The sequence below is a fragment of the Notothenia rossii genome (genome assembly GCF_949606895.1).
Source record: "Notothenia rossii genome assembly, chromosome: 9".
Lineage (NCBI taxonomy): Eukaryota > Metazoa > Chordata > Actinopteri > Perciformes > Nototheniidae > Notothenia > Notothenia rossii.
Window position 1 is genome coordinate 19,584,543 of NC_136907.1, and position 24,976 is coordinate 19,609,518.

At 38.9% G+C, this 24,976-nt stretch overlaps 1 protein-coding gene across 1 annotated transcript; it reads right to left on the bottom strand.

Moving 5' to 3' along the window:
• Positions 1-354: 354 nt before the first annotated feature.
• Positions 355-24,167, bottom strand: rars1 (arginyl-tRNA synthetase 1). Its single transcript, XM_079648202.1, has 15 exons — positions 24,015-24,167; positions 21,874-22,008; positions 21,032-21,223; positions 20,323-20,431; positions 19,413-19,510; positions 18,849-18,970; positions 18,148-18,268; positions 17,600-17,729; positions 16,873-16,977; positions 16,184-16,362; positions 14,935-15,044; positions 11,754-11,859; positions 4,639-4,811; positions 2,333-2,580; positions 355-725 (listed from the first exon to the last, which is right to left on the bottom strand). The coding sequence occupies exons 1-15, from the start codon at positions 24,057-24,059 to the stop codon at positions 616-618; spliced, it is 1,983 nt and encodes a 660-aa protein (XP_079504328.1). The 5' UTR covers positions 24,060-24,167; the 3' UTR covers positions 355-615.
• Positions 24,168-24,976: the final 809 nt, after the last annotated feature.

Here is a 24,976-nt window from a genome sequence, read left to right on the forward strand (position 1 = left end):
TGGTAATGATGAGGCCTTGTGAATACTTAAGAAAATGAAGAACGAAGAATTCCAGGTGTGTTCCTGTTTTAACTATTCCTTATCCGTTCCAGACAGCCTTATAGCATCTTGCCCCGTGCCCTCTAGGGAGTGAGCATGTGTAATGCCTCGCTCCTAAAGCAGAGAGGATTATCCTGAGAAGAAAAGAGCCCTATGACAGAGGAGAATAGATTTGACTTAGCCATGACTTTTTGACTCGGGTCACCTTTTTATCTAAAATTCCTGATAGTTGAGTCTGTACTTTTGCATGACAATAGTTTAACAGTAACACTAAAGTAAGACCATTTGAAAATAATTGACACAAACTGGGTGATATTTTGGTTTCATGACAGTTTCTTTAATAAAAAACAGGATCCTCACATGAGATGTTCATGATGGAATCAACACAGGTTTTCTTGTTGTCTCCCTGCCTGGATATAATACCTTTGTGGATATGTATTTATTTTAAGTCCAGTGAGTTTGGCGTGTGAAAGAGAATGATTAGTGTCGGTCGTCATCACTTCTCCTTTCTTTCTGCTCTGGTTTCTGATGAATGCAGAAAGCCACAGAAGGAGAGATGAAGGGCCGGTGGGGTCATCACATCCTCGCGACGGGGTTGATTCCCAGGATGTCGAAGCATTTGGCCATGATGGCCGCCGTGGCTTCACAGAGCAGAATCCTCGACATGTTGACCTTCACCACCTTACCTGCAGACACAAACAGAGATTTCAGAGAGAAATTATAAACACTACAAAAAAATTATTGTACAGTTTGAATTACTTCTTACTTTGAATGTTTTCTTTTTAAAGAACTTTGAACTGCTAAATGTGCTAAAACAAAATGTGCTAAAGCTTGTCTTGAAAAGAGCAAAACAAGACACAAAGATGAGGTGAAGGAGATCAAAGAAAGAGGAAGAGAGAAACTAAACAGAAACTGAGAAGCCAGGCCGATTGAGGAATGGAGAGAGAGTCAGAGGTGAAGCACAGAGAGATAAGAACAAACAGCAAAAGGTCAGAGGTCACTTTTAATCGCACAGCTGCAGCACACACCACAACATTAAACGAAAGTCGATGACCCGGATATCTGCATCAACACACGCAACACCCATGACTGTCCACCCCATCAGGACAAATGGCTACGCGGAGCAGAAATCCAATAGAAATTAAGTGTGTAATGAGCAGCGGAGGGTGAATTAAATAGACGGGCTGTTTAAGGGGCGGGCGCGTCGATGATCTTTGACAGACAGCAAAATGAGTCGGTAATTTTCACAAACAAGCAGACGCATCCAAGTATACAGAGTGAGGCCCGAGGGCTGCTGACGCTGAAGGCGAGCCGAGGAGAGAGAGCTTTTATAAAAAGATAAGAGAGGCTATAACCCAACCGCTTGTGTCCTTACTTTTTGGGAAAACTTAAAGGACATAGTAGTTGCTATATTGCTATATATAGTAGTTGTAGTCTGCTTCTGCGTTTAGTCGGTGATTCAAAGAATATATATATTTTTCAGTTTTTATTTTCTGGATAAGGGCTTTATCCATCATGAGTCTTAAAGTAGCTCTACTAAAGTGGTTGGTCTCCTGGCATTAGTGTAATTCAAATGTTATTAGGGTTAAAACTATCCCTAAATAGAAAATAGAGAATAAACCGGGGGTCCTCTTGTGTACATAATAATAATTACAGTAGACGTGGCTGATTTTCTTTACCTCTACAGTCTTGTGAAAAAACACTTAAGAAATATATTTGGAAGTAAATAATTATGAATAAAACATTTTAAACTTGATATATCTGCTGGATTAGAATATAATCTTTGAAAAAAAAAAGAATAGTGGTGTTATGATCATGAGAGATTTCAACTAAAGTGAGGAAGGTAAAACTAATATTTTCTAGTTTTCTTTGCCATGTTGAGGATGTGTTTCTACACACACCCTTTTGAAAGAGGTTTACATAAGCACTTCGTTAAGCCAACAACTGAAACTGAGTGCAGTCAGGCTCATGATCTGAGTCTCTATTCACTTTCTATATGCTTTCTAACAAAGCTAAATAATGGAAAATAACCTACAGCAGACGTTACTCCCATAGCGCTAATGGAGAATTTGCATAATTAAGCAGCTCCTAAACTGAAGTTGTAGCACTTCAGCGCACCGCAGGGACAGAATGCTAACGGGAACGAGAGTAGAGAGAGAACAGCGTTCAGATGGCGTTTAGTGGAAAGCCTCTCCCGGTGAAACGTCATTTTAATTGCCTGAGTTCCCCCTCCAGCAGAACATTTCCTGCTCTTTGGTTCTCCTTTTGCACTTTTGACCTTGATGTCAGTTACCTGTCTGTCGGTCCTTCTCCACGCAGTAGCAGCTGTCGTAGAAGTCGGTGAAGGTGGTGGCGAGCTCGTACAGGTAGTCGCAGAGCGTGTGCAGCATCAGGCTGTCCAGGATCTTCTGCAGGATCTCTGGGAAACGGAGGATGACCTTCCCCAGCTCCCACTCCGCCTCGTGCTCCACCAGAACCTCGGTGGTCTCCGCGGCCTTCTTCAGCGCCGCCTCGTCGATGTTAGCCAGGCGGACGATGGACCTGAAGGGAATCAATAGCAAAAGGAGAACATGTCACATTAGCAGAAATGATACAAGATAGGCTATTTGCTGCTTTTGTCTTTTTTATAATTATTGGTAGTTTCAGGCTGGTGAAGAAATGGAGAAAAGTAATTTAATAATACATGAACATGCAATTAAAGAAAGTCCCAACAGTTTTATTTGTATTTGGCCTGAATACTTTAATATGTTATTAACACCCCACTTTTAAATGGTCTTTTAATATGTGGTTATTTTTATATTACTTATATAATTATTTATTTAGTTATTTATAGATTCCCTTTTAAGTTGGTGTTTTATTCATTTGACCTTTACTAATCTTATTAACTATTACAAGTGTATTATTAATGGGTTTGATTTTAGCCTATTTATTGACTTTGTCTTCCTTTATTTTACGGAGAGGGATCACCATGTCATTGTGTTTTATTTTGTATTAATATACATTATACTGCTGTGTGTCTTAAAGTGTTTTTGCTGCTTCTAAAACTCTGGTTGTGTTTTAAAGTGTGCGTTGTTGAAGCACTTTGAGCTGCACCTGTTTCATGAAAATTGTTATACAAATAAAGCTTATTATTATGATATTACCTTTAACAGCTTTTAGAGTGTCCATTTTGTTATTTTTCCATTTTTTTTCAAAAGATTTAATTGGAAGAACAAGATAATCGATAACTGAAATAAATATTTGCACCTGTAGTGTCTTCGAAAATATATTCAGCACAGCCTCGGAGCATGTGGCTGCGTGGTTGTGTCTTTTCCTGACTTTTCTCCGACACTTGAACACCCCGCAGCGGGGGGGCAGCTGCCACCAGTGAGTGCTCTATTGACTAAACGTAGGAACATCGAATCCTCTCAGGCGGAAACTGCTGAAAAAGAGCAGATCAATCTCAGCCGGGCTCTGTGCCACCCTGAGTCTCACACCTCGGGGGGGGGGGCGGCGGCGGGACATGGCCACTCGATTCAGGGATAAGGGCCGGGGAGAAATGGGGTCTTGCTGATTGGAAAGACCCCAAATACTAATCCTTCGCCACAAGCTCCCACGAGAGGCTGATCTGATCATGAAAGTGTACCGGTGCTGCAGGAGGGTCTCTAACGAGGAAGAGTGGAGAAGAGGAAGCAGAGGAGGGAGAACACACTTTCAGTAGTTCAGCTAGCTTACTCCATAGACAGCCTCAACACTGTCCTCTCTCTTCTGCAACCTCATATTTGAACTAACTCATCACCATGTGTTCCCCAACCAAGCCTCAGCGTCACATCTTTCAACTAAACTTAAGGCTCATTTCTTTTGAAAAGCCCCACTTCAGAAAGCCTGTAAGGACCAAGATAAATGATGAATCTGAATGGATGTGCTTAGGGTCATATTTCCGACACATTTGATTTAACTTAAAAGTAAATGGTCATATTGTTATTACTTTTCTGTAGTGATATGTTTTGTAAGCATTCCTTCTTATTTTTGAATAGTTTGTGAATTTATTATCAGATGTGTTCTATACTTCCTCCTGTTTCTTACTACCTCTTACTTTGTTTATGTTTGCCCCGCTACGCTATAGCAACTCCCCTCTTTGTGTAAACCGACTTTGAAAAAAACTGTTTGTGATTTTAGTCCTTGAAGTAATTCATAAAAAATTTGACAATTCTTTATTTATCTGAACTCCTTTGCACGTTAACATAGATAAGTACCGTTTTATTATTATAATCTTCAATTTAATGATTTGTCAGTGTATTGAAGTCGCTTCGGAAAAAAGCCTATAACGTCTATATTCCCGCAGCCAGATAGAGGGCTGGTTGAGAATAGCTGCTGTATATAACCCTGATGCATTAGTGGCTAGAGTAAACATCTAATGCTCTGTAAGACAAACCCATACACCAGATCATACAGTTCGATTCAGCTCCGGCCATGTTGTTTTTACGTCCAAGGTGAAATCAGAATTTCTCTTCAGCTTGCAAAACATGTTCAGTGGAGAAGCCGAACGTTTCAAGATGTCTGTATATAAACTTCTGCACCACTATCGTTCATAAAGTGGTTGTTGGAGTGACCCCTGACCTGATGCGGGTGAAGGCGTAGAGCAGATAGGCGGCCGTGTTGCCCCGGTCGTCCAGCATCTTGTCGAAGGCGAAGACGTAGTCGTTGCTGCGGTTGTGGGACAGGTCGGCGTATTTGATGCAGCCGAAAGCCACAGACCTCTGGGCTTTGGTCAGCTCCTCGGGGGTCAGCACCTTCAGGAAGACAATTGCAGCTCAGTCAAGTTTCATCTACAACCCCCCCCCCCATACTCCCTCACACAATTATCTTTAAGGCATTCAATATTCTGATAACTCTGTAGCTTTTATCAGTTAGTAATTACTGCAGGCGCTGCGTCACCTTATGCTGCCAATAGTAAAACCGGTGGGTTGAATTTAATCCAAATGATGAAGAATGTCATTTAGTAACCTCAGGCAAAGATTAAATTGACTTATTAAGTCATCGCCTTCCCCCTGAATCTGCGCGTCTGATACCACAGGGAGTGAAAAGAGTGAGGAAGAAAGTTTTATGATGGTGATTCAAGTGGAAAACAAAAGCTTTCTGTCAAACAGACAGCACATACAATTAAAGGGACAGGACGTAATGTATTATTATTTTTAAGAATTTGAATAAACACGACAGGAAGAGACAGAACAGCCAAGCAGCTAACGTGACAGGAACAGAGGAAACATGACGTGAAATAATAGAAAAAAACACGATGTGAGACAAATGTATAGTGTCATTTTAGGAAATTATGCAAATGGAGGGAAATAGTCTATTTTCTGGGACGTTTGTCTGCAACTGATTAATGCGCATTTGGTGCTTCAGTGGGCATTTAGGGCAGCAAGACAGTATATGTAGGATTTTTTTAAAACAAACCACGTGTTTTGTGTGTGTGTGTGTGTGTGTGTGTGTGTGTTTATGGAAATGAAGGAACATGCTGTCCAGTTCAACAGTGCGGCTCATTGATGGGTTTTTAATAGTTTTTGGACAACAATGGAGCTCAGAGGAAGAAGACGTAAGGCTTTGCAACCTGCACGATACTTGCCATAGTGTATAAAGGAATAGTTGGTTCAGGTATTTCTTCAGAATGAATCTTTGTAGACCTTATCAAGCAAAAATGCCAATCACTCTTTTGCTTTCAGCTTCTCATATAAAGTGTGTTTTTCTCCGTTTGATATCTTGTACAGTAAATGGATCATCTGGACAGCTTGATCAATCAAAATCAGTCAAATCCAAAATGGGAAGAATCTGTCTTTCACTGTCAATTTAGCAGGAGTGCACTCAAAACACTTTAGTCAACAAATTCACTTTTTCTATATGCACATCAGAAACTAATGAAAAGCATAAAAAAAAACAAAAAAACATGTCCTTTCAATAATTAAACTGAGCTTCTTTTGCATTTCTCCAGTACTGTTAAGAACCGCCAGAGGTTTTTGTATACCTAAACCCGCCACCGGGTCAAATTGACCCGCTATTAGAATGCATTGATTTTCAAGGTAAAATGTTCTTTTCTTGAATAGTGAGTTTTGATCGCACAAGGATGAAACGTATACCAATAGAATCTGTGGACTCTCAGCTTTTGCCTCCTTTACATTCATGAGTCTCTTTCTTTTGTCCATTTCGGAAATATGACTGGCTCTCTATCTATGGCTCTCTATCTATGGCTCTCTATCTATAACTATCTATAACTCTATCTAGCTCTCAATCTATAAGGAACCGCAGTAGGTAGACAAAATGCGTTGCTAAAGCAACACGTCATGTTTATGCGCGAAATCAATAGCGCGAAAAGGGGTGGGGTCAATATGACCCGCCGGGCGGAAATAGGTATAAATGACAATTTTTTTGTCGATTTCTTCAATCTGACTTCATATTGACACATTTTAACAACAGAGGGTGCTACATAACACACTTTCAGGAAAAGTCAGGGACTGGGAGACTTTAATATTTTATTGAAAAAAAGTTACATACAATAAAAAAACAGCTTTGGGTCAAATTGACAGAACGGTAGGGGAAGATGGACTTTTATTAATCCCTTGTGGGGAAATTGTTTCTCTGCATTTGACCCATTCTAGTGTTAGGAGCAGTGTGCTGCCATTTTGAACGGCGCCCGGGGAGCAGTGTAAGGAACGGTGCCTTGCTCAGGGACACCTCGGAAGCACTTGGTCTTGCCGGGACTTGAACTGGTGACCTTCCAGTTGCCACGCCAACTCCCTATCGACTTCGCCACCACCGGCCTGAAGAACACTTGGGGCATGACCAAAAAAGTTTGGGATCCACTCAGTTAATCAATAATGAAATCATTGTTTTATTTCAACTAATGTTTATGGTCATTTTTGCTAAATATAGCGATTATTTTCTCGACATTTGATCCCAGAGACCAAATTGAGGCCTTCAAATTATTTGTAATGCCCACAAAAAGTCAAAAAACCTAAAGAAATGATATTTGGTGTCAAATATAAAGCAGAAAATCCTGATCCTTTGTGATGATCTGCATCTATCATGATAGTCCATTCATCAGTGACACAATTATTGGATTAGGGATATGATAGGATCAAAGAGTTCAGGCGACAGGACTACACAAGAGGGCAGGGATGTTTAAGACAACACTCTACATAACAGGATGAACACATATAGAACAACTAATTATGACAGAGGAGTAAATAATTCAAGACAGTAGAACATAGGTGCAACTGAGACTAACTCATGGTATCCGCAGAGTAAGAGGCTCATGTGTGTTCGGTGTGTTTTAATGAGGCAGGGTTAGCAGATGGTAGACGTGGGCACCGACCCAGACATACAGCACAGGGCCAGACGGGCCTGCAGGGAGACTGCGCTGGCACCAGAACCTTCTCAGCATTAAAATCATTGTAGTTCAACTGGAAGTCACCCACTGTTTACACTGCACCGAGTACTCCAGATCATACTTAACCGGGGGAGGTTCTGTTGTTTTTTTAGCCTCATTTTTTCCCCCTCTGCAAGTTTCCGATACAAACCCTTCAACATCAGAAGGGGCATACACTCAAATTAGCAGAAGCTGTCAGGATTCTCTGTGTGAAGTAAAGGGAAAACAGCGGCCAACGATTGCCTCGGGAAGAATGAAGTTTGTTACTTTCTAGGTTGAATCAAGAGGAGCTGGATTAATCTGAGGTAAGGAGGTGAACAAATACAACTTTGCATTCCTGAACATACACTTCTTTGTAACAAGGTCAGGTTGAGCTGCGGTGATGAAGACGTGTGTTGCAGCAGGGAGATACCGGCAGCTGAGTTTGGGTGATCTGTTAGCGAGAGTCAGGGCGCTGATGGGGAAAACACAACGCACACTTATCAAGCCTTCCACTGAAGAAAAGCTACAGAGATGGTGATTGTGGAGAAATCCCAGACACAACAAATGCTCTTTGATGGTTTCATGAATTAGATGTCAGCGGAAACACCTCCGCAGCAAAAGCTTGAACTCAAGGAAGAGAAATATCAGCTGCCAGGCTTTATGGTGTTGGTTTGCCTTTGTTGCAGCCTGAAACCTCAATAAATACTTGGATGGATAGCTTTCAAATGTGGTATTAAAGTTGCAGTATCATCCATGTTCATCATAATGACTTTGGAGATCCCTGACTTTCCATCAAGTGGCATAATCTGGTTAATACTTTGATTTATGACAAACTTCCTGCAATACTAACGACATCCCCATTAGCCTCATGTGCAGGTTTATTCCCAATTAGCAAATGTAACCATTAGGGCTGCACCATTTGGGAACATGAACTAATTGTGATGATTCTGACTGATATTGCCGGTGCGACAGGAATTGCGACATGGAGAGGGAATTATCATTGTTTTAAACATCATTACTTTTATCGTTGGCAAACATATTTAGATGATCATGGTGTGATTTCTTTAGGAAGATCTGTACAAAACAAAAATATTTCATTAAGTCTGTAGAATACCGTTTGTTGGCCGGGGCAGCTTCAAAATAACTAATATATATATACAAGCCTATATATGTCAGCATGCTAATGTTAGCATTGCGCTAAAGATATTTAATTGTTTTTTCTTAAATTGTACTTTGTGATTTAGAGCAACCATCGGCAACACATACTCTGAACTGGAGTGACATCTCATTATCTCATCATAGATTAAACCAAAAGCAGATCTTCCTATGGTCCTAGTGTCATTTTAATGAGGTGTGATCATTTAATGCTTTCAGCTGATGAGGTTTTTTATCACCGCCGAGTATAATCCATTTCCAGTCCGTCAGTTTTTATCTTTTAGTTAGAAATCAAACAAGACAGAAATAGCATGTGTGTGGCTGCAGACATGAGGAGGTTAAAGCTCACACAAGACTCAGGTAGAAAAGAGCAGCATGATGACACGATGAAGAAGAGGAAGAGAAAACTTGAGTGTGTGTTCCTCCGTCATCCCAAAACCACAAGATGTTCACGAGAGACCAATCAGTCGGCTTGTTCTCAGAGCTCAACAGAAAATAAGTTCTGGTGGCATTTTTTTTATATCAGAGATGCAGCGGTCTATTGATGTGATGGGAAAGATCCAGAGTTGAAATCTCTTGGTGCAGGGTGAGCACGAGAAGGATACATGTAGAGTCAGATGATCATTACTGTAAAGTGAGCATCCTCAGAAACTGGAAAATATAATGAGCTGCTCACTGGACGGCTTACTAAAATCCTTATATGAAAATCTATACCACATTGATTGACAAATCATATAATATTTGCCAAAATGAGTTGGACTGACAGATATGATATGAAAACAATTAAATCCCTGCTTTAAAACTGAATAATTGAAGTCCAGAAATGGTGCTATTCTTCTCCGTTTAAGTTTTTTTTTAATCTTTAACAGACCAAAGAGACCAAGAGTTGTATCAAGCAGGAAAACAAACTTTACTCTGAACAAAATCTATTCAACCTCATACCACTCCCAACCATAGCTCCCAACATAACAGGTGTCAAGTGTGTTTTAAAGCATATTGTCACCACTAGGGGGCGGCAGAAGCTCTGTCTGAAGGGACTTGGCTTGGGAAGTGAAGGGTTGCTGGTTCAAGTCCCAATGACACCCATCAAATTAAAACGTGTGGACGGGTAGCCAACACTGGTATGTGTTAGTGAATATCTGTATTCAGACCTAATGTGGTCCCGTGCATGTGGGTATTTGAACTATGTAGGAAATAACAGTGAAAAATATACAACAACAGAATAAAGGACTGAATTCCCCCAAGTGAATGAATAAAGGGTCAGATTCTTCTTTTAGTTATGAGTCAGGGCCAGCAAGAGAAGGAGACTGCTTTTAAGGCTTTAGCTGAACTGACTCAGCCCCCAAGTGATACGATTCAGAGCATAATTAGGAAAACATCTTGAATTTCAATCTGAAGAAGATAAATATATGCATTAGATGTTTTACAGGAGCCACAGTCGTCTTTTCAGTTGTATTAGAAAAGTATTTTTTTTGTAGAGACAAGTGTTTAAAATGCAACAAAGCTCCAAGCTGGAATCCTACTGGTTGCCTTGCAGTGATGTGGTATGATAAGTACTTTAGTTCAATGAACAGCCATGCAATTGTTTATCAGACCGATGCTCTCTGTTTGAAAAGAGATGGAGGTCAAAGTGAGGGAGGATGAAAAGGATAGACGATTCTGATTCGCTGGCATGTTTCAGACATTTGATGTATTTCCACCTTAAGGCTCTGCTGAGCCAGTGACCCTGGCTCAGGGGTCACTTCACCCCAAAAGATGGTTTATTTTATACAGATTTCCAGCTATTTGAGATGTCTTTAGTAAAGGAGCAATGATATGTAATGTGAGCTGCCCACAAGTATACCATAATAATAATAATTGAGAAAAGTAATCTTTCCAGAAACAATGCCCCTGTTTGACAAAAACATTTAAAATAATTGTTCACTTTTCTCAGAGCTTTTAGTCTAATCTCATGGGCTTCATTCACAGATAGTTGCTTGATTGCTGAAAAGTGGGGAAAAGTTCCAAAGAAATAGTAAACAGACCTTATGTTGTGAATAATTTGTCACACTACAACCTAATTATAAGGTCAAGAATTACCTTTCAATTTCTCCAGTTAGTCGGAACATTTTCTAATTATAAAGTAGTTCTTATATGGATTATCTCAAATCAAATGACGAAAAAAATGGGAAGAAATGGTTTCATGATTCTGTGAGCGTCACAAGTGAGATTCACCTCCACTAAATGAGACGGCGGCAGAAATGTCACAGTAATATCCTAAAAACCGGGACAAATAAAACCAAAGCTGTCTGGATGGCTAGACACCACTAAAGGAACAATTAAATTACGTGTAATGTCTTTGCCCTTTGTTAATGTCACCTTTCCCTTCCAGTTTATGAGACAGTGACGGTATGTTACAGCAGACAGCAACCTTTTTTTTTTATGATGTTCAAAAGTGAAAGTGTGGGCTATGGGATTCATATCCTCGACGTGAAATGCTGCCAAATAAAACACTTATCTTGTAAATCAGAGGTGAGACATGACACAAAGCCAGATATTAAAATAACAGTGAAAACGATAGAAGGCATGTCTACTCCCTAATTTCCTCCATCAGCGGCATTGTTCCCGTTAGCCTGTATTTACCCAACTTTAACTTGAAGAATCTGTCGAAGTCTGGCAAATTTAAATCTCACCGGTCATAATGTCCTGTGAAAATAATTCCCCCAAAACACAATAGGAAGTGTATTAATAAATACACTGAATAGAGTTAGCACCAGAACAGAATTAAAGCAGCGCTTGACTTCAAGTCAGCAAAAGGACACATAATAAAACATTTAAAAGTGTTGAGCTAGTGAGGCCTTTATGTATTTTGGCTTGATAACAAAGTTTTTCTCTGATTTTATTTTCTATTGGAATATGCAGGCCAACACCTGCGAGAAATTATTTGTGGTAAGCGTAGCTTTTCTTAATATTAATTTCTATTCTTGCGCTATTGACACAACTTGTTTTAATTAAAACAACCTTTTAAACAACAATAAAACCACATCTTGATGGAGGCGTTCTTCATATAACCTTCCGAATATTTGTTTTGAAGTTGAATACACATCATTATTTTACAGAAATCTCTCTCCATTTTGTTTCCAATGGGAACTCTATGCAGCAGCCCTTGTTGTTAAAGACATGACGGCGTTCTCACCTTGTCTCTCTCCTTCTCCATCAGCTTGTCCATGCACCTCTTCAGTCCCTCGTCCAGCAGGTCCATCAGCCTCACCGTGTCTCCAGACCGGGTCTTAAACTTTTTCCTGGAACACAAATCAAGGAGAAAGAGCTTACAGTTAGGGCTGGCTCAGGCTGACCTTCAACTAGCCTACAACTATAGTTAGATGCTGGGGGACGTTCACTTCTCATATTTCACCTCTCTTCTGCTACTTATTCTTCATCTGTCTGCTTTATTGTCGAATAAATGCATGTTCACTAAGACTCGGGGGTATCGTTGCTATCCCTGAGGTTTCTCCCCTTTTTCCTTTGTTGGGTTTCTAAAGGAGTTTTCTCTTTAAGATGCGAGGGTCAAAAGGAAAAGTTGTACTCACAGTGAAGCCCCCTGAGACAAATGAATATGACAAACAAATGATAAAATGTGATTATTTGATGGCGAAAGTTAAATGAGAGCTGACTTTGAGTCAAGAATCCGCATAAATCCCAAAGCCTTCAGACAAAATAAAAGAATATGAGGCAGTGAGTTTTTCTGACATATTAACAACCCCCTCCCCCCCCCCCCCCCCACACACACACACACAGAGAACTTTACAGAAACTGAGTTTTGACTGTCTGCCGGCAATAATTATGAGTTGCTTGGTGACAACTTGGGGCGATACATTTTGTACAATCAACCAAATCCTATGAGCATTACAATCAGAACACGAGCCAAACATTTAATTACCACCCCCTTTTTTTACTTGCAGCTATATCAACTCCCCCCGCGGCTGCTTTAAGCCCTTATTGTCTGGATGAGCAATTATGAAAGCAGTATGATAAATGTCTAATGGGGTTTGGAGTAGCGGAGACATTGTGGGGCCAATTTACGCCCCCTCATGTTACTGTGGGGCGTTTAGTAGCACTTAGTTATGGCCTCTGCGAAGAGGAACATCAACCCCCCGCCCGGAGCTGGCACTCCTGCTCCGGACGATTGATTAGGAAAAAACAACAGCGTGACAGGAAGTGTTCAAATGATAGTGCGCGCTCACCTAATGGCCACACAGTCATCAGTGCTTACAATAAAAAGGGAATAAATAAAAACCAGGGGATGTAAAGTTAAAATGCTTGGGACGGACAAATATGCTCTGATCAAACATGCTCAGTGTTTTTTAGTTTACTACCAGTTTATATAAACTTGTGTCCTACTTTCATACCTTTGTCCATCATTTATATTAATTATGATAACATTTTAATCATCTGGGATTCAGGCATGTGAACTTTAACCATTGAAATGAAACACAATTAGATGTTTCCTTTCATACACTGTTATTTGCGTTTATTACAGACAAAGACATTTAGAAGAGGATTCATAATTCAAATGTCAACTGTGTGGTTCTATCATTTCTGACTGATAATAGCATATTCACCCTTTTCATTCTTCCTTTCTCATATTTTGAAAGATTCTGCATTTAAAAAGCCTCAAATCTCATATTCCAACCCCGACACAAGTTGTTTTTTCAGCTGGCATTGTTGAATCTAATTGACTAATCTGTTGAATCTGTGTTGGAGGAAGCTGGCCAGCTTTGCTTAACAAACATTCATTCAAACCAGTGTTTCCTCCTTTGGAATGACTGAGTGGGTTTAGTGTTTGTATCATAATGACTGAAACTTGATCTACTATTACCATACAAAGCCAAACACTAGCTTTTAAAAGTGTTTTTAGGACGGTAAACCATATTAAGTAATTAAGATAGTTATTAATAAGGAAAATATGGCATTAAAAGAATAAAGCTTAACTACAGTAGCCTCACATATTTGTTTCAGCTGGTTATTCTTCAAGTGAACCAATTAGCACATTTGTTTACAATGTTGTAGTAACAGCAATATTTAGTTATCCCTAATGCAAAAAGGATTCAATATGTATTTATTCGGGATCCATTTGATGCGGTTTCCTGTCTCTATTAGTGTATGTTAAAATGTCATGGTAACTGATGGAAACCCAAGGCCAATAAGTGTCAGTTTTAAATGTAATATAGGTTAGAAAACACGTGGTTGTTGTTGTGGGACGCAATCTTTCTTCTTAGCATATCTTCAACTTAAGATAAGCCTGTTTTATGTGTTAACTTTTTTTCTGAGTTTAAAATAAAAGCATCTTTCTAATGCGAGCTTAAGTTGTAACCGTCCAACTTGAATTACCGTCATCCACCTACTGCAGAGCTTCTCAGCCGCCTCATAGTACCTCACATGCTGAGTGATTTTGCATCCTTACCTCTTCATACACTGACTGTACTGTCTGTGTAGCAGCATCTGTATATCTTCCTGTTTATTTGGTAATATAGCCATGTAGTAAAATACCTTTTTTAATGCATGACAGTAAATGCAGTAAAAACATGGAGCAGTGGTGATAAAGACACAGCGAAGGACATCCAGATGATTATAGTGATGCTGCGGTGGAGGAGCCTCAGTGTCCTGCTCTTTGTTGCTGCTCTGATGACGGTGATTTGGGTCCGTGTTAAAGCGTTATTGGTTTGCATGCAGCAGCGACTCTCAGACCTTCAACGCACTCAAGTGTCAACACGGATGGAGAAAAGCTCCCGGGCTTTATTGTGTTTTATCCCTTTGAAAAAAAGTTGCGCCTTCTATTGAGGCATATATTATTGATCTATATACGACATATGCTTCTTCTTTTTATTTTAAGAGTTTTAATGTCTAACAGTCACATGATTAATGGAAGCAGTTTCTACTGACAGATTTGTGGATTCATCTCAAAGCATAATGTCCTTAAGTTTCATAAGGAGACATTTTGTAAGGAAATGTAGGAAATATGCAGCATCTATATTTGATTTCTTGCAGAAAATGTATAAAAAGCCACTTTAGTATACTACTTTTGTCATTGCTCACATAGTATGAAGTGATAAACAAGTGCACATTTGGAGTTGCTGTCTCCACTAAACACAGACAAAAATTCTTAAACATTTTAGCTCCATGTCGAATATCAGCAAAGAAGGGGAAAGGCTGTCCGCAAAAGAATGGTGAAAAATGCGTACACCAACAAAGTAAGCTACTGACCTGCTGGTTGATTTCAAAGCCAGGATGAAGACATTTAGCTTAGCTTAGCTTAGTAGCGTAACGGCTGTGACTGCCTGCTCTGTGTTTGGTGTCACTGTGTGTTTTAAACTCACTTGTCCTCCCCCAGCACCACTCCAAAGCCTGCGTGCTCCACCCGGGTCACCTGAGGGTCGTACCAGCCAATCAGCTGAGCCGCAGCAAACACCACCTGGAAGTGTGTGCCCTAAGGGACAAAACAAACACAAACGTCAGTGACATATATACATAAATGTTATAGTTTCCAGAAAAAGAGAAGAACTTCCTCCTTGTCACTGCTGACTGGAAAACTAATCCTGAGCGGCTGCACTGCACAGCAAAAACAGAAACAAACTAACAGAACTGTGTATGATTCCTCAGACCAAGTCATTTTGTAACCTGTTGAAATTACTTTTAAGACACCTTTGATTACTTTATTAGACTAAAGTCATGCTCTCTGTGGTTATATTTACACAGCTTTCAGCTTACATAAGCCAGTATACTGTTAACAATGTTCACCATTTTAGCTTAGTGTGTGAACATGCTAACATTTGTTATCAAGCAATAAACAGAAAGTACACCTAAGGTTAAAGAATGTCTTTGGTTTGCGAGTATTTTGCTATTGACAAATGAAACCTGATGATGGTGCTAAATAAAAAATAACACATGTTAATAAGAGCCAGGAACTTCTGAACCAAATGTATATGGAAATCCAGGAGAGATCATTCTTAAATTGTTTTACTCTAAATGACCACTTCATGACGGGGTTAGTCGTAGGAAAAAAGTCATCACTGAAGTCAGTAGGATTTATCCTCAAGCCGGCATCAGTTTGTACAAAACCAAAGCATTTAAGTTAAGAATTTGTTTTTCAGAGGAGAGTGAAAACCTCATGCCCCAGACACACGTGTCTTCGTACACATGTTCCTTGTTTTTTCAGTATTTTCTCAACACCTTTCAAGGATGCTACGTCATCAAGTGGTGCAGCAGGACCGTTCCAATGTCCAGCATACTTGGAATTCCAGGAGGCCGCGTCCTTGGTTTGGGGGAAATTTCGAGGCTGCACATGGGTAGACTTCGCATCCTTAAAATCCCCACAATGCTTTGCACACAGACCAATTTCCCCAAATCTGTGGCGGAAAATGTAAGGCGGGCCCTCTCATATGACGCACACCTGCACACTTGCTAGCCTGTTCCACTCTTCATTTTCCGAATGCCAGGCAGGATTCTTGCCTCGCTTCTGAAGGAAGTGACTCGGAAGACATGTAAGACAAGCAAGCGTACTCGCGATTGAGAAACACCCTCATTCCCTCCCTCTGCACTCCCTACCCTGTCCCACTCCCCACCCACCTGTCCGCTGTCTGTGACGTAGATGATCATGTCCGCCTTCTCGTCAAAGAGTCGCTGGCGCAGGGCTGCAAGATCCGATGTGTCGTAGGTGTACCCGCCGTCAGATTTGACGATGGTGAGGGGGATGGGCTGACCCGGGACAAAGACGATCTTACGACCCTCGTCCATCTCGCTCAGGCCTCAGGAAGGAAAAAGAAGAAACATAAATAAAGGAAGGAAGGATGTTTAAAGAGAGAGGGTGTACAGGGGAGGGGGAGAGAGTGGGATTAAAGTGAGTAATAGGAAAACAGGGATTATGAGAAAGAAAGTTTGATAAGAGGGTAAAGAAGAGAAAGGGGAGATAATGAGTGAAGTGAAGAATGAAGAAATGCAGATAAAGAGGGAACGCAGATACACATAGGGGATTAGACAACATTAAAAAGAAGAAAAAAAACACATAAGGGACTTTTTTTTAACTTGGAAGACATTTATGAGTTAACATTGCCCCCTGGTGGTCACAAAGGGGTGTTGCAGCCTACATTTTCAAATAATGAGTGTCAAGGACTTTGTATTTAGTATTATTAGCGCAAAAAGATTAGAAGCCTTCAATGACCAAAGTCCATAGAGGGAAACCTTCAAACTGAGACCGAGAAAAACACAGTGGATCAAACATCTTTCTGACTGAGAAACGTCCTCTGCCGCACACTGACCTCTCTCGTCAAACTCCTTCACCACCTTTGTCATCATTTCCTGGTAGTAAGACTCTCCTCTCTCGATGAGCGTAATGTCCAGGCAGTTGTAAACCTTCTGAAACTCTGAAACACACACAACCACCATCTTAGAATCCATTTTAAAGAGCAAATAATAAACAAAGCTTAAGAATACGTAGAACTGAATGAACACAAACAAACAAATGTTATTGAAACATAAACAATTGTGAGTTCATTTAATGTGTATTTGTATTCCCATGTAACGAACATATTGTATCTCTCCGGTGTATTCATTACAGATGGACTACATTACCCAGAAATATTTGTATTCATTGTTTCAAATGGGAGCATTTTGATTATGATGACAGCTGGTTGAATCTATACATGCTAAAGAAAGGTGGAACAGTGCTTCTTTTCTTTCCTCCATTGGCATAGGGAACACTCCACAATTCCAAAGGAAAGGAGATAATGCTGTCCCAATACTCTACACAAAAGCATAAGTTAAATCGACACGGCAGACCATCATCAATAACAACCGTTGTTGCATAATAACAAAGCCTAGTGTAAGCAGGTCTTAGTGCAGAGTTTTCATTTAGTCCTTATGAATTCAAAACAGCTGAGGAGCTGCACTGCATGATAAACAGCACCGTCTTTATGTTTTTTTTAAGGGAGGATTTGTCCCTTAACGTTACAGCCTCGTAAACAGGTTCATTAACACGCAGTGTACCTTTCCTGGAAACATCACAGATGAGGTTCCAGGCTTTAATGAACTCGGGCTCTTTGCTCTGCAGTCTGACGACACACTTGTACGCTCGCTTCTTAAAGTCCTCCTCCTCGTCAAAGCGCTTCTTTGACTCCTGAGTGAGGGGAGGGGAGAAATAAATGAGAGGGGGGAGGAGGTGGGCTCCGAGAAGAGAGAGACATGAGAGACCAAAGAGTAGGGTGGTAAGATGATGTAAGAAGTAAATGAGGTGTGGAGAGAAATGAAGAAACATAATGTTCTCTGTTTATACAAACATACACATACAAGTGCTGCACTGTTACGCATCATGCTCCATAGAATATTCCTGCATCAGAAATATCCTTAACAAAAACACCTTAAATTCATTATTTTAAGCCCAATCTTTTCTCCAGCTGGACTACTTTTAAACCAAATATGATGCTGTGCTTTGTTGTGGGTCCTTTCAGATTATTTGCCAACAATTTCCAAAGTGCCCTGAGGATTGAGACAGCAGTGGAAAACAGATAGGCAGAAACAGATGGAGAGTTACTGACTTTGTAGAAGGCCTGCAGGTCTCCGATGGGCGGGCAGGAGGTGAGGTAGTCTGGGAATTTATCCTGCAGGTGGGCGATCAGCATCCCAAACTGAGTCCCCCAGTCTCCCACATGGTTCAGCCTTTTGGGTGGACAAAGCAGTGTCCAAACTAAAGTCCACAACTGACACTAATCCTGACTTTTTACTCTTCTGACCGACAACTGAAAAAACTTTGGTCTGGAGTAAGATAGGGAAATGATTGGCCACATTGTCAAGATATTGGGTATGAATATTCATGGAATTATGCTGAAAATGTACTTATTACAAGTTGATACAGGAAAAATTATCATACAAACTGATTAGATTCCTATGAAAATGAGTATTTATGATTTTCAGTCTTGGCATGACAGACAAATCAATATCACTATAGCAACATTAGAATTTGACTTAAAGCAAGCTGAATCTGAAATGTCCTAAATGGCCACCATACAGAGGACTGATTTATGCCACAGCATGACTTTTCCTTTTTTTTTTGGAAAAATAAAATATGTCTAAATGTTTTATCCGTGCAACAATTTAGTTTTCTGGAGTAAAAGAGCCTTACAGAGATAATAATGAGGCTGTAGACTTTTAATATTTCTAGGACTGTAGTACAGTGAGGTTAGTGGTGTGTGATGGTGTTTCGTATGCAGGAGGTTCTGTTAACAGCGACTGAACTGACCTGAGAACATCGTAGCCCAGAAACTCAAACAGCCGACTCATGCTTTCCCCGATGATGGTGGAGCGCAGGTGGCCCACGTGCATCTCTTTGGCGATGTTTGGGGAGGAGAAATCCACCACCACCTGAACAACAAACACACACAGATTAAACGATACATCATAAACACAAACCTGTGAGACAGAAAAGCTTAAAATATCTAGTTTAGAAGAAGAAACAATGGTCTGTGTTTCTATTCTCAAACCAAAATATGTGGCTAAGAGGAGCAGCTCTGCAAACCTACACAGTGAAGTATGTGGCAGACAAACTAGATTTTAAATAAGCTCAGAGGATAACATCACTAACTTGACATAGCATCTGTTCCGAGATCTATGCTCCATGTTATTGTATCTATCTATCAGGGCAGCAGAGGCCGTTCAATTAATAGTTTACATGTAAAGATCTGTGGCAAATAGTGGCTGAGATTACACAAAAAGTACTTATAGTTAGTTACGAGCATGACTTTAATTCTCTTGATATAAATTCATCTGAAGCAGTTTTCACGCAACACAAGGGAGTGTGACTTACCCTCTTCTTGGACAGTGGGGGGGGCTGCACGCCGTTGATCAGCAGGTTGCTCATCAGTTTGGACACAAACGGCCTCTTCAGATAGACGTTGATGAACCCTGAACACAACAAAGACAGAAGGGAGGATGAGAGTGATTTTGATGTATTTAATGTTTGGATCTTTTACTAATGTTTTACCATGGTGTACTTATCTACTTTTAGTTTTTTACTTAGTGTTTTTTTAATAATGTGTGCCTACTTGTTCATTTTTGAAATATGTAAGTCTATGCTCTTTACTTCATCTGAACTATACTTCTGCTTTGGTAAAGTACATTTCCCAGTAGGGCTGCTCGATTATGGCAAAAATCATAATCTCGATTATTTGGGTCAATAATTGATATCACGATTGTTAAAAACGATTATCCACTTACTTTGAAAACATCAATTTATTGGAGAAATCTTTTTTGAACAGTATGTTTTTAACAGTTGATTGCCCTGAACTTTAAGTATAATTCAAAAACCAATAAAAATAAACATTTAATAAAAAAAAAATTAAAAAAAGTAATAATACAAAAATAATCGTTTTATTTCGATTACGTTGTTTTTGTAATCGTTGCAAGCCATAAATCGTAATTGCGATTTAAATATGATTAATTGAGCGGCCCTATTTCCCAGTTAAGGGACAAATAAAGGAATTCTGATTCAATGATATTGATGGTATTTTCAATGCGTCATAACATTATGAGAATCCACAAAAAACCACAAATCTTTCAACATTATTTGCAAAATGTTTAATACAATTGACATTTCTCAGAGCTGAAGTGTTTGACGTATGATTAAAGAACTTATTGTGACCGAATATTGTTTTAATTGTAGTTTCTCTTTCAATGAATGAAAATATTTTTTGAAAGAAGAGTCAGATGTTTTGTACCTGGTCCGGCGATCTCAGTTTTGAGGATGACTTCGTTGTCGGAAAGGTTCTGGACGATCTTTTGTGCAATTTCCCTGGGGTTGGTCTTCACTCCCTTTGCCTTCAGAATCTGGAACACCACACAAGAGAGTTTGGCTTAAAATGTCTTTAATTAACTAAAAAGAAATAACTTACAAAAACAACCGATTTCACAACTTTCAGTGTAATTACAAAATGAGATGTATTGGATTTTCACAGATGATTAAACCTGCAGTGGTTGTACTGATTCAGCTTTTTCTCTCCACAGAACAATAAGAAATGGTTCAGCATGAATGAAAGGCCTCCAAATATTATCAGGCTCCTAAACAACTTCAATTTCGTAAAAATAGGTTGATAAAAAAAAGAAGAGCCTTAGACCTAATTCAACAATCTTTGAAAGTTATCCTTTTATACTCCAACGTTTTATTTGTTGTTCCAAAGGCTTTGTTGTCATATGCATAGCTACAGTGTAGATATGAAATGAAAAGCTTAAGTCAGAGGCTCCTACAACCATGCAACATAAATGTATATATTAAGACATAACTATAAAAACAGTGCAACCTCAGGAGTTGAGCAGTCAAGGAAATTCAAAAAGTGTTTAAGGGAATCTAAAAGAGGAACTTTAATTGAATTTATGGATCTGTACGCTCACTGAAACTTTAATTAAAGTCATTCTCTGTGCTCCACAGACCTGGGCGATGGCCATGGCGCTGTTGCACTGGTACTCTCCAAACCTGGGCTGCTGGCTGGAGGCCACGGACAGGGGGGGGTCTTCCAGCTCGGGGTACGCAGCACGGATGGCCTCGCAGAAGATCTCCTCCAGCCGGTGGAGGATGTTGGTCATGGATTTAGTGCAGTGAACCGTCCTGTCCTCCTGCAGGCTCTGAGCACACACAGCACATCGGCCTCATTAAGAGATTAGACATGAATCCTTTTACCTGCACATGGAAATAAGCTAATAGCTAAGTCTGGCTTTAATCATCTCTTGTCTTTTTAAGATTTATGTGTTTTAATGCGTGGTTCTTGAGAAGACTCGAAAAACTGTTATTTTTGTCTGACTCTTTCTACAGAGGTTTTTTTAATTGAAAAATCGAATATTTCAGTCACTAGTAGCGTCATTTTACAATCGTGCTGCAAGGGTGGAAAGCATACAAGCACAGTAAACCCTGCAGTACAACACAATACATTGCAGGATTTTGACAGTACTTACATTTAAAGAAAAAATCTATTTGTTTGAACACCGTGGTAATGTGATTAAAAAGGAGGAAATGTTTGTTGACATGCTTGACTCTGAACGTTGTGTAACTGAGATCCATATTGCTCTCAGAGAGCAAAATATTATGATATTTGAATAAGTTAAATTCTCAAAAAATGTTGTTTTTTCTTTATCTTGCTAGATATTTTTGGTTGCATTTAACAAATAAAAAATCCTGAAATGTCCCAGCTTTTGTGTGAACATTTGTTGAGTATTGTTTTATGTGTATTCTGTGTAATTTTGTTGAGTATTGTTTTATGTGTATTCTGTGTACTCACCCTCTTCAGGACGTTCAGGCGGTACTTCAGTTTGGTGTTTTCATCCCGCAGCTGTTCCAGGCGGGGAGATGGACTCAGGTTCTGTGGGTTTTTTAGACCCTCAACCTCTGCAGATAGACTCTTGATCTCCTGCTCCTGAAAAACAAAACATACAGATTTACATTTCCGTAAAACTAACTCAATCCTTAAAACATTAGGATCTCCCTGAGCAGCATCTACTCAGCTGAGGTTCTTACTTGCAAGCTGACTGCAATAGAGTAACAAGTAAAAACCTATTTTTGAATCAGATCAACAATTTATCCTATCAGAGATTTTATCAAGTTTTTACAACCGCTGTAATTGTACTGTGACAACAATCACTGCTAACATTTTACAAATCAACAATGACAAAGCATTGTTAATGTGTCAATGTATTTTTTATGACAGAAAAATAAATGTTTTGTTCTTTTCGGGATGGACTATTTTCATGTGACTATCTAAAGATACTTACTATGATTAAATACAGTCAATTTCAAATGATTATCATTTAGCCAACAAAGCTGGATAAAATGTGTTAAATATGTTATATTATATATATTGTTGTATTTAAAAACCACTTCCGCATTCCTGCCAGGAGGAGCTTTGACAGTAAATCAGGTCAAGTCGTAAAGTTAAATAGCACTGAATCAGAGGGAAACCAAAAGTTGTTAACAAATGATGCAACACATATTCAAATTACAAACCGACATCTAAGAGTCCCTGAAGATTTTATTGTAAAGGAACTAGAACTAAACAAGGTATAGGATTCAGGAATATGAAAAGGCTCGATCATAATGTAAGGATTGATTGATATACGAACATGTAGCTTACTGTTTAGTAAGGCTGATTTATGAGAGAAGCTACTGTTGATTGACAGGAAGTAGCACATTTATCAAATGTTATTGTACCTTTGAAACCAAATGAAGACATTGCATGCATTTAGCAGTGGGACTCAGATATTGTACTTAAGTAAAGGTAGAACTACTACAGTAAATCAGTTACAGGTAAAAGTCATGCATTTAAAACCTTACTTAAGTCAAAGTACAAAAGTATCGGCATCAAAATATACTCGAAGGAACGAAAATCAAAGTACTTATAGTTCGTTGGAGCTCAACACAGAATAATATATGAAATTACTGGATTATGATTATTGATGCATTAATGTGTTCATCACAGATGGTAAAGGTGTAGCTCATTTAATTACATGTAATAACTACTGCTGAATATCTTAACCTATAAATATATATCATAGTTTATTCATATATAAGTTAGCATATAATCGGAATCTTTAAAGTTACTAGTAACTAATTATGTCAGATAAATGTAGTACAATATTGGCATATAAAATATAGTGGAGTAGAGGTATAAAGTAAAATGGAAAATACTCAAGTTAAGTACCCCAAAACATACTTAAGTACAATACTTAAATGAAGGTAATTCAATACATTACACCACTGTCATTGAGCTACTTGCTGATGTGTCACTGAAAAATGGGTTGACCTAAAAAATGACAGGGAGACACTATTTTTTCAATTGTACCAAAACAATAGGTATTTGGTATACAGTTTCTAAGCCGAATTTGAGAGTGGTGACAACTTACTCTTTAGACATTCTTTGTTTTTTAAAAAAGTTTTGTAGTAAATTGTTCTGAAAGGCATAACAACATTAAATCTAAAGTGTGTATAATGACGTTTGGCCGGTGTGATGCTACCTGGCATTTAGCCTTCAAGCAAATGTATCTTAAAATGTGTTGAATGTGAATTTACCTGATAAACTAAATGACAAATTATTCCATAAGATGTTAAGAGCATTCTCCAACGTTTCTAGGCTAAATCATGTCATGTGTTTTATAAAAATCCTCTTTGATTAGAGGGAATATGAATTGTCACACAGATAATCACAGGGCTGTTAATGTTTGTATACGAATAGGCTGATATTATAGAACATGATGCATTGCTGTAGATTAAACTATCTGTCAGTATTTAAATAAATTAAAATGAGCACAAACCTAAACATCTACAGCAGTAAAATGCAACCTCAATGCAGCACTAGGGTAATACAAAAACATAATAAATAATGGTAAAACACTGATATTTTTTACATTTACAGGTAACGTCTCTTACCTGCTGTTGCAGTCGGGTTGTGTACTCGTTTACAGAGTCTCCCATCTTTCTGAAACTCTTCAGAGAAACTCTCTTGTCGGCTGGATACAGATACTCGTGGCTGATGAAACAACTGCTAGAGAACGAAGAAGTTGACAAGCGTACTTCCGGTATGTCTTCTTCTTCGGTTTTACTGGCGGGTCGCATACCATGGTATAAGGAGGACAGCGCCCCCCTTCTGTAACCTGTATGTACAGCACTCAGTTTAATGAACAATAACAATAACTACTGCTCCTATACTATATTTACAAAAAAAACTGTAATAAAAACACAATTGAAAGTTAAAGTACCTGATTTTAGTATCTACACAGCTTTCCTCATATAATATTTTATTATTTTTAGCACTTTCCAATAGTATACTGTAGCTAGTTTTTTTAGTAAAAAAGGAAATTATTCGCATGTGTAAACCTACTTGGCAATAAACCCGTTTCTGATTCGGGTTATAATTCTAATCCACTATACTTCCGATTTATCAGATAGATTTAGCTACTTTTCAGAACACACTTGTTCCCTTTCTTTCCAGTGAAAATCGTGTATAGACAAATGGGTTGAATGGGAATTTAACTGATAAACAAAATGACAAATTATTCCTGAAGCCGTTGAGTACATTTTCCAACTGTTCATGGCTAGGTTATGATATTTTGAGAAACTCTTGAAAAATTAAGAGATAAAAAAAATATGCTGATTTTATAGAATATTAGGCATTGCTGTAGATTAAACTCCCCAACAGTATATAAAGAAGTCCAAATTAGCACAAACCTAAACATCTACAGCAGTAAAATGAAATATATATGGTACAAAAAAGTAATAGTATTACACTGAAAGAGAACATTGTAATGCGCCATGACTACATTTACTTTCCATTCTTCAAGTACATTTTGTTGATAAAGCTTTCAAATGTTTTGAGAAACACATTCATTAAA

Coding starts and splice junctions, on each gene's coding strand:
- rars1 (XM_079648202.1), bottom strand. CDS start 24,059: ATGGGAGACTCTGTAAACGAGTACACAACCCGACTGCAACAGCAG. Junction 21,224..21,873: donor GCCTGAACGTCCTGAAGAGG/GTGAGTACACAG, acceptor GTGTGTGCTCAG/AGCCTGCAGGAGGACAGGAC. Junction 15,045..16,183: donor ACGTCACAGACAGCGGACAG/GTGGGTGGGGAG, acceptor TTTGTCCCTTAG/GGCACACACTTCCAGGTGGT.